Source organism: Ochotona curzoniae, unplaced genomic scaffold (assembly GCF_017591425.1).
Source record: "Ochotona curzoniae isolate NIBS_2020 unplaced genomic scaffold, NIBS_Ocur_1.0 contig_2469, whole genome shotgun sequence".
Classification (NCBI taxonomy): Eukaryota; Metazoa; Chordata; class Mammalia; order Lagomorpha; family Ochotonidae; genus Ochotona; species Ochotona curzoniae.
In genome coordinates, this window is record NW_024465471.1 from 225238 (window position 1) to 235303 (window position 10066).

At 55.9% G+C, this 10066-nt stretch overlaps 1 protein-coding gene across 6 annotated transcripts in view; it reads left to right on the forward strand.

Moving 5' to 3' along the window:
- Nucleotides 1-7706, forward strand: part of ATP2B3 (ATPase plasma membrane Ca2+ transporting 3) — a 32255-nt gene extending 24549 nt beyond the window's left edge. For 4 of the 6 annotated variants that reach the window (XM_040974569.1, XM_040974571.1, XM_040974572.1 and 1 more), the window contains one exon: nt 6269-7706. In XM_040974569.1, the coding sequence (XP_040830503.1) occupies nt 6269-6589 (321 nt within the window). In that variant the 3' untranslated portion in view covers nt 6590-7706. The remainder of the gene's footprint in view (nt 1-6268) is intronic. The other 2 variants (XM_040974574.1, XM_040974575.1) reach the window with 1 other exon arrangement.
- The last annotated feature ends 2360 nt before the right edge of the window (nt 7707-10066 follow it).

Here is a 10066-nt window from a genome sequence, read left to right on the forward strand (position 1 = left end):
CCCCAACTTGGGCCCATTTGTGCCGTGGCAGCAGGTGGCAACTAGGGCTTCACTAAGGCTTCTACCCTGTCCCAGGCTAGAGCGGGACCTTAGTGCCTCTTGGGCATCGCTGGCAGCCCACCTGCTCCGGAAGGAAAGCAGCAGCCCGCAGCACTCTCCTTGCTGGGCTTTCCCAGCCCCCAGGCAGCTTCAGGGCAGCCTATGGGGTCCCTAAGTAGTGTACTGCAAGGTTACAGCCTGCACTCAGCTGTGTGTCCGCTTGGCCTTGGAGTCCCTCTACTCACACATAGGGCCTCGCCCGGGGAAAGTCTGACCCCAGAAGGCACCCACTCCCTCTCCTCCTTCCACAGAGAAGCCAGGAGGAAGCAATCTCCTGCCACGCATCCCCACCCCGGGAGTGGGGGCGAGTGGGGGCATTACACTCAAGCCAGGGGCTACTCTAGGAAGCCCTGACAATTCACATCTTGCCACAAAGATAAAAGGACCTTAGGTCGCCGAACGCACCGCCCTCCCTCCTACCCCGCCCCTCCTCAGCTCCCCCAACAGGAAAGAATGAGGGCGCCAAGGTCCCCGCCCTCGGGAACAAAGCCAGCCGCACAGGCAGACAGGACACCGCTGCTCTCTCTCCTTTGCTTCCAGCGAGGCCGTGGCTCCCTCCCGTGAGCACTTAACCACGCCTTTCTCCATCACAGACTCCCGAGTTCCTTTTGCTTGATTTCTTGTCTTGTTTCGCTTTGCTTTTTTTTTCTTTATTTTATTATGATTTTTTTTTTTTTAGGAACTGGTGGAAGGTCCCCAGTGGGGGCATCCCTCTTCTTGCTTATGCTGTCATTGGGGGCCACTCTGTCCTTTTAAAGAGGGGATGAGGACTTGGTGACCTCACTCTGCCCCCCTCCCTGGAAAAGCACACGAGTCTGTGCACACAGACACACAGGTGCATAGCACACACACACACACACACACACACACACACACACACACACACACACACACACACCTTGTCTGAATCCCAGGCTTCACACATGCACACGCACCCAGACAGGAGTCCCAAACACTCACCACCACTTCACACAGGGAGGCAGGTAGGGAAAGGACAGGGGACAGTGGCGCCTCGCCCTTGTTTCTTAGCTCTCTGTGCTTCCTGTCTGTTGCACAGCCCATGTGTTGAGCCGCAGGGAGTCAACAAGACAAGGTCCCTGTCCTCTGGCCACACACCCCTCCGTCTCAGCTCTGGCCTCGTCCCACCCAGGCCAGGGCCAATTCTCCTCTGCCTCATGGTCCCTTCACTCCGTTGGAATTTCTCCCCTGGGGGTGGTCTCCCTTTCTCCTCTCACTCTCAGCTCCCAGCACCTTCTGTCCTTTGTGCCGTGAGCACCTGCCCCCTTCTTCCCCTTCTCCAGAGCCCAGCAGTGCCCGGTAAGTACAGTGGGAGAGACACCCCGTCAGAAAAGGGCCCCCACCCCGTGGAGCAAGATGCTGGTTGGGGGACCCAGCAACACCAAGGGGGTCGCACGCGCTTCCAGAAGCCACCAACTCAAATCACTTCCTGCCGTCCTTACCATGTCCCCGAGCTTTGGAAACCCCAGGAAATCAGCAGGGTGCCTTCTAAATTAGGGCAGGGGACTGGCTGTCCGCCAGCCCAGACAGCACCCTTCCCCTCCCCTTCCAACTGTGTCGTGGAGGGGGGTTTCTTAGAAAGGACACGAAAAGGAAGGCACCCCTGAGCCATGCTCACAGGTGCCCCGGGCAGTTGTCACATGTTGGTAAACCACAGGAGGTGCTCGGCTTTTTTGTTGTGCCTTTGATCCTGCTTAAGTTGGGGGCCTCGCAGGGGATGGGGCAGCCTCCTTCCTGTTCGGTCACCCCACCAAGGCCCACAACTCTGCTGGGAGAGGATCTAGTGGAGGACAGGGTGTCTGGGCAAGGTGTGCACATGTAGGATCCTGTCTAACCTTACCCGGCGTGCTTCCACTGCTTGACCCAGGAGTCCTGGCGCCGCCTCCTCCCTGCGCATAGCCATTTCTGCTCTCCACCTGGCCTGGTGTGGCTCACAACCATTTCATTCACAAGCCTCCCAGCCCTTCATAGCCACTAGCTCCTTTCCCATAACTGACTCGTGTGAGTGGCTGTGGGAATTGGTTGGGGTGTCAGCACTCACTGCCTTGTCCACCACAACCAAACCATAAGCTGAGCAGTCACTCCCCCAGGTTGGGGACAGTGTCTCCAGGGTGTGGCAAGCTGCAAGCCCAGGGCACCCCCCAGCATCTCGTGGTGGAAGTGAGTGCATGTACCCTCACTGCCAGAGCTAGCTGGACCCTGACACTAGCTGTGAGCTCCAAGGGGCTCCACTCTCTCCACCTGCCCCCTGGAAGCCAGGCCCCTGGAGCCTCTAGCTGATCTACCACATTGACCAGAGATCAGAGCTATTGCTTTATTCCGTCCACTGGGATCAAGCCTGGCCAGGAAAGTACCTAGCATGCCATGGCGGAAGGAGCCTGGCCATGTGGAATACTCTAGGTGTATGCAGTTGGCTCTGCTCCTAGATTTGGGGCCACGTCTCCTGCTTGGATTTCTGAGAGTGGTGCATTAGCACTCCTCCCTCCAAGAGGTCTATGCCCTGCCCCCAGGAGCATGGCCATAAAGCATATACTGGGAGCTGGCCAAAGACAGAGCGCACAGCACCTGAACTCAACCTGGCGCACACAGCCTACCTGAGGCAAGGGCTCAGGCTGGGTCCTTCCCACGACCTCTTTAGGGCAGGGCTGATCAGCTGCACACCCATCAGCAGGAGCACAAGAGTGGCCTTGCAGGGCCCTCGGCACACACATGTGCACATTGTATGTATGTGTGTACATGCACAATCCATAATTCTGCTCACCGAAGCACACGAAGACACGTGTCTAGTTTCCCACTTAGGTCTGATACTGTTTTCGTCTTCGTGTCTCTTAATCCAGGGGCAGGGAAAGGGACCATTCCCTCATTGTTCCCCCTCAACCTGGCTTTCTCATCTTGGCTTTCTCCTTATGTAAACTGACTGACTGATTGATTGATGCGTCACATCAGAGTCACAGGGTCTCCAGGACAGCTTTCAAGGTGGTTTCCAAGTCATGGCTATCACTCAAAATCCCAAGTTCAGATGCCATAGGGGCTGAGAGATCCAAAAGAAGGTTCTAGATAAATGGTTGCTACCAAGCAGGGGAAAGTCAGGGAAGGAGGCTGAGTTGGTGAGCCTCTTGAGTGAGTGAGCCTGGCCTTTGAGTGTGTTGGCTGAATGGGGTGTGCCTCCTCTGCCTTCTGTCTCTCCCTGTCTCTGCTTCCCGTTGCTGACTCCCTGCTGGGTCATCAGGCAAAGCCTAGCCCTAAGGTGGCAAGGAAAGAGAGGAGAGTGCAGTGGGGGGGGGGGGGGGTGAGGGGAACATTATAGGGCAGAAGGGCACAGGAGGAGATAGGGTGCCAGCACAGAGGCCCTGAGTCAGGAAATGCAGCCAGTGGGCACCCAGACATGCTGTGCCTTTCCTCACAAGACTGCATGGGCTGATGGAGACACTGGAGGGCTGGGGGGGGGGGAGGTCATGGCAACACTGGCATGGCAAGCAGTGAAGTGGCAGATTGTGCAGGATGCAGAGGCTGTGGCTGCTGGTCAGGGCCTTGGAGCCTGAAACACACTGGAGGCGTCACCCACATGCTGAGCCAGAGGCAGGCAACATGACAGCACACAGGGAGTGGAAGGCCATGGGGAAGCAGCCCAGGAAATGAAGTCACAGCTTGGGGATAGAGAAAAGCAGGGCAGCGGCTGCTGCGGTGAATTCAGCCCCCCCTCCCAAGCAAACCAACCCTACTCATGTCCCTGAGCCAGTCTTCTCTCTGCTGCCCACCTCTGCACACTACTTTCATCTCTTCTTTAGGACGAGCCAACCATGCAGCAGGAAGACTGCACACACAGGGCCTGGCTGGACCCAGAACCTACTGGCATGTTTGCAGCTAGAGGGTGGGGCACACAGGCCAACTCAGTAGGCAGAAAAAAGACATTAGCCTGTCTCCAGGTCTGTACCTGCAAGGGGGCACAGGTCCCAGAGGCTGCCAAGGAGCCAAACAGGCTCCTGGGTGACACACACATTGGAGTTAGGGCTTGCAGGACTCTGGAAGAGCACAAGAGGCAGATTTGTGTGTGGACGAGCAACTCAGTCCTCCTCAGGCCTCCATCACTTTGATGGTTCCACGGGCACCTGGAGAGGAGGCAACTGGCACAGGAAGCAAGGGACCTGGCAATATGTAGCAATGTGGATGGGGTGCTGGCAGGGCTGGTGGCATCTGCTCAGTCTGATGGGCTGGGCATAGCCAAGCCAGGGTTAAGGGTGCTGTCGGCCCCTTGGGAATAGCAAAAGTGGAGAGACTGCCTTGGGCAAGGGTGGGGAAAGCTGGGAGGCCAGGGAAGGCACTGGCTCCACTCAATCTTGTTGGTGTCTAGGCTAGGAACACGTGAAGTGCCAAGCAGGTGGAAGGAAGCCCCCATGTCCCAGCTCAGCCCTCCAGCCAGGCCTCCCTTTGCCAGCACAGCTGCTGTTCCCTAAAATCATGATGCACTAATTAACTCTGCCCTGCGGCTTGGGGCAGGCTGCAAAGCTTCCTGCCCATGACCTAACCCAAGTCGTTTTTGGTAACCAGGAGCCTGGAGAACACTGGCTCACCAGCAGCAATGCTGTTCCCAGCTGGGTGACAGCAGCCCGGCTTAGAGCCCCGAGAAGCACAATGCTGGGTCACGGGCTGCTCTGCTTTGCAGGCAGTTCGCTCATTGCGTGCGTATTCCCACCCCCAACCCCCTCCATGGTGACAAAAAGCCGCTTCTGTGTTGAGCAGGCTGCACCTGAAGGAGCCCACAGGGCCACAGCAGTGCAAGAACTTTGGAGGTTAGCCAGGTGCAGTTAAGACCTGTGGACAGGTTTGCGCAGGGGCCTAGCCAGGTCATGTGACCACATGCAAAGGAGGGGAGGAGACAGGTGTGGACAAGGCCCACTCGCCATACACGGCTGGCACACCTCACCCGGGTTAAGGGCAGCAGACCACAGCATCTTCTTTTTTTGGAGTTGGTGCTGTCCCCGAATCCCGCACTCCTGTACTGGACAAGGCCTAGTTACTGAGGTCACAGGTACCTTGGCTGCAGAAAAAGGAGTCCTGCTTGTTCTTGTTCAGAAGGCTAAGGTGACTGTCAACTTCTGCATCACAAAGCAGTCTGGCAGAGACTGCAATGGCCTGACCCTCACTGGCTCGGGGCTAGGCTGTGGGGGGCTACCAGGGACCTCCAAAGTGGTTTATAGTCTATGCCAGAGCCAGGAGGAAGCATTTAGCTTTGCAGGCCAGTTCTCTATCACCCCAAAGCAGCCATGGGCAGTATGGAGACTGCTGGAGTAGGCTGTGTGTCCATAAAACTTTTCTGTGAGACCAGAAGACCAAAGTTAGTTCTCAGGCCGCAGTACAGTGACAGTTTATCTAAGCTAAGAAAACGGAACCCTCCAAGCTCGATGGCTTGTAACAGTGCTGCAACTTGGTGCCTGTGTTAGTGAGAGTGTGAAGCAGGGGTCATTGCCTTGTTGGAGGAGTCTGGAGCATGGCATGAAGCACTGGTGGTGGGAAGAGGTATCAGGCAGCCCAGAGGAAGAAGCAGTGGAGCCAGCATTGTGGAAGAGAGCTGAGCACGGGCTGTGTGAGGGAATGATGAAAAGTTTCCATAGAAGCGCAGTCACATCGAGACAAGTCAAGACATGGTGGGTCCTGGCTGCAGCCCCAGCAGTTACAGGAATGAAGCAAAGTCCCTGCCAGAAGGACTAGCAGTGCCTGTGGGCAGGGGAATGCTCTCTTTCCAGAAGGTAGTACATTCAGCCTGTCCAGGGAGGCCGTGGCAGAAAGCCCACTGCAGCGTTCCCCCTTCCCAAGTCATCTCTGAGCAGACTGGAGTGCACACTGAGCCGAGACCAGGGGCCACCTATGCTGGCTGCACCCGAAGAGTGAGCAGCAGGGAGGCTGCTGCCCAAAGTCTAGGGTAGCACTCTTGAGGGTCTATTGATGAGTCCAAGGCCAGGAAGCGCCGCCCCGTGCCCCTTGACTCCGCGGTGCATACATATCAACACTGGCAGAACCACTGATCGTGTCTCCTCTCCTCTCCTCCCCTCCTCTGCCCTCCCACTGTCCTTGGCTCCTGTCCTGTGCTGTTCCCCCTCGTGGTCCCCACCTTGGGCCCCTGTCCTGCCCTGCTCTTCCCTCTGCCCTCCAGATCCGCGTGGTGAAAGCATTCCGTAGCTCGCTCTATGAAGGTCTGGAGAAACCCGAATCCAAGAGCTCCATCCATAACTTCATGGCAACACCCGAGTTTCTGATCAACGACTACACCCACAACATCCCACTCATTGATGACACGGATGTGGATGAGCACGAGGAGCGCCTACGGGCCCCGCCGCCCCTGTCCCCGAACCAGAACAACAATGCCATAGACAGCGGCATCTACCTGACCACGCATGTCACCAAGTCAGCTACCTCTTCAGCCTTCTCTTCCAGCCCCGGGAGCCCCCTCCACAGCGTGGAGACGTCCCTCTAACCAGAACTGTCATCGGCACACGCACTCACGCACACTGGGACTCATGTAGTCACATGCACACTTGCACGCATGCGCACACACAGATGGGAGCCCGTACACTTGCATCAAGGTGGCTGGGCCCCACACGCTCGACCACGATGTAGCCTGCAATTGGCATCTCCCGTGGGACCACGGAAGAGGAGGGGGAGGCGCTGCATCCAAAAGGGAACAAGGAGGAAGCAGGCAGGGGAAGAGGCATGTTCGCCACCTTTCTTTCTAAGTGATGCTCATTCCAGCATGAAGGCTATCACTCCAGCGTGTGTTCGCCACGTGTGCCATGCAGGAAGTGGGAGGGCTGGTGTGGGTCTCTGGGCCACCCACATACAGGAGCTACGCAGTAACCTTATCCTCCACTTGGAAGGCGAGTGCTCCTGCCAAGACAGGCCACCCAACGAGCTATGGTGGCAAAGGTGCGTGTGTGTGCATTTTAATGCGTGTGTGAACACAAATACATATGCATATGGTCGACATGATGCATATTTGCAGAATAACGAACTATTTCTTGGCATGATCTTTCCATCCCTCTTCACAGGCATTTTCATTTTGAAATGTCATTACTGAATGTAGGCTGCTTGTTGAAGGGAGCAGGCAGCGAGACGACCATTCTGACTCTGAACTGTGGGGTCTCGATTCCTTCTGCGCCTTGCGAGTCCTTGCCTGTCTGCCCAGCCCACTGCCAGTCCCGTGCAGATCCCTGCCTGCAGAGTGGAAAGCCCTGTCCACACTTTTTTTAAAACTTAAAAATACCAAAGTCCTAAGGAGAATGATCCTGCTGAGGAGGTGGCAGGGTGCACTTCCTTTGCAACTTGCTTTGCTTTCCACGGCACATCCTTCCCTCCATCCAGGGACTCTCCTTGCCCACAAGAGCATGGAGTGCTGTGTCGGGGTGCCCCGCAGAGAGTGGCTGCAGGGCAGGGCTCATTAGAAGCCCAATCCTTGGGAGACTGCTCATGCTCCCATTCTGTGCTCTGGCCAAGGACATGCCACCAAGTCCTCAGAGGCCAACTGGTCATGGTCACTCTCCTGACCGACCCTTGCTCCACATGGCCCTCATGCTGGGCCTGGAGTTGCAGGCAAGGGGCCTTCAGGAGCTTTTCCTGGCAGTTTGGGCACCTGGGAGGGAGATGAAAAGCCAACCCTCCCTTCACCTCAGGGTTCCCAGGCTGGATACCCCGCCTCCCCCCGCCACACACACACAGCAACACTGGAGCAATGCACAGCGCTTTGAGAACTTCCTTTCCCTTCACAACTCACGGGTGTCTGCAGGGAGGGGGCAGGCATGCCGCTGCAGCTTCTATCTGCCACTTTGACCACTAGGTGACAGCTAGGGGACAGAGGACCAGAATGGGGCAGTGCAGATTGGCATTCACAGGCTGGGCCTACTGCAGTCCTGTTCCTGCTCTGAACCAGCGCATCCCCATGAGCGCCCACTGCTAACATGGCTACATTGGCACCGCCAAACAGGACCAGCCAGATCTCCAGCAAAGGCATTTTGATTGGAGAAGAAAATCCCACTTTCAGATGCCAGCTCCAGATCACTTAAAAGCCATCCCTTTTTTCTAAAGGGCACATTCAGAATGTCACCCATTTGTAACTTGTTCCCTGCTGTCCATTGGTGGCGGGGTTCTGCACCACTGCAACAGTAGGCAACGGGTTGCTCACGCTGCAATGGCAGGAGGCGAGCTGCGTGCACTCCACTCCAGCTGCTTCTCACCCTCTGTTGCTCATGCGTTCCCAGAGCCCACGGCCGATACATCTCACACAGCAAACTCTCACTGCTACTGTACGCGCCGGTTGTCTCGTCCCTGGGTCACTTTGTGCTGGGGTGTGGGCTCGAGAGAGGTATGCTGTGCACGCGGATCTTTTCACTCTGGTTTGGGTACCACCTTCAGGCCAAGGGACCTGACTCACGGAAAGCCCTCCTCTCTCCAGCATTCTCTCACACGGAATGGCTTGGCCACCTGTGTTCAGTTAATAAACATGTTTTACATTTGTATCTGCCTGTTAGGAAGATGAACGCGAACTATTGTACTGAGGAAGACCACAGATGCATAATAATTTAAAGTCTGTAGCTGAATTTCCTAAGACTAGACCCAAATTTCTGTGTATAAAAAAAAAATGAAAGGCTCTTACAATCCTGGCCTGGATCATGTGTGTGACTTATTACTGGGGGAATTCTCGTGCAACCTCAATACAGGCATCTTCATGTCATCTTGGCCAGGGACCTGCAGGTGACAGCCACCTGTCAGGAGAGGTCAGACCGAGCACACACACACTCGGAGGGTATGCCCCTCCGAGTCCCCATAGCTGAGACACATCAGGCATTTCTCAGTGCACACACAGCGCAGAGGCATTAATCACAGTCACAGCCATTGGCACTGTGCACCTGCAGCGCACACGTTCTCTTCCCCCAGAGCAACTCGGTCCACGCTCAGCACCAACCTGCAGCCCCTGGCCCTGCTGGGTGTCTGTGAGCACCACCCCTACAGCCACTGCCTGTGGATGCACTCCTACACTACTGTCCTGTCTACCTGCTCTCCCTGACTGTCCTGGCCCTGAAGGTCATGGCCATGAGTACACAGGTCCCATCCCACTTCCCTCCTTGGTGCCAACCATGCCACTGTGTGCAAAGAGCACTCCAGGCCGCGCACTCCTGCAGAGGGCCACATGGTATGCCTCCATCTTTTGACTGTTAGGAACAGTACTGCTAGATGCAGGCGCACTGGTATCTTCACCAGTGGACACTGCCATGGCTACTGCCTGAGAGTTCCGATGGCAGCCTTCATCTTTCCTACAGCTGTGGGCAGCAAACACATAACCCATGCTCGTGCTTCCGCTGAAAGCTCGGGTGTGAATCGGAGCACTCCACTGTGCCTGCACCCAGCTCAGGCCAGCAAGGTCCAGACAGGTTGTTCTGGTCTCAAGACTTGCAGATGAGCCCCGGAGTGGCCTGTTAGGAAACACAATTCTATGGCTCAGCACTGCACATCACCCTTCTAGACTTGGCAAGAGTACACTTTCCAGGGAAGTGGACAAGAAAGGAAAAAACTGGACTCCAAGTTCCGACCAAGTACCAGAGTTTGAATAGTACCACCCTTTTCCTCTCCCCCTCCTCCAAAAACAAAAACAAAACACACACACACATTGCAAACAAAACAAAAAAACAGCAGGGGTTCTGGCAGGGTAGTCTAGTAGTTAAATCCTTGCTTTGCATGTGCCTGGATCCCATACAGGAGCTGGTTCGTATCCTGGGTGCTCCACTTCCCATGTAGCTTATGGCCTGGCAAACAGTAGAGGACAGCCCAAAACCTTGGTTGGGATCCTGCACCTGCATGGGAGACCCAGAAGCTCCTGGCTTCAGATCAGCTCAGTTCCAGCCATTGCGGCTATTTGGGGAGTGAACCAGCGGATGAAAGATCTTTCTGTTTCTCCTTTTCT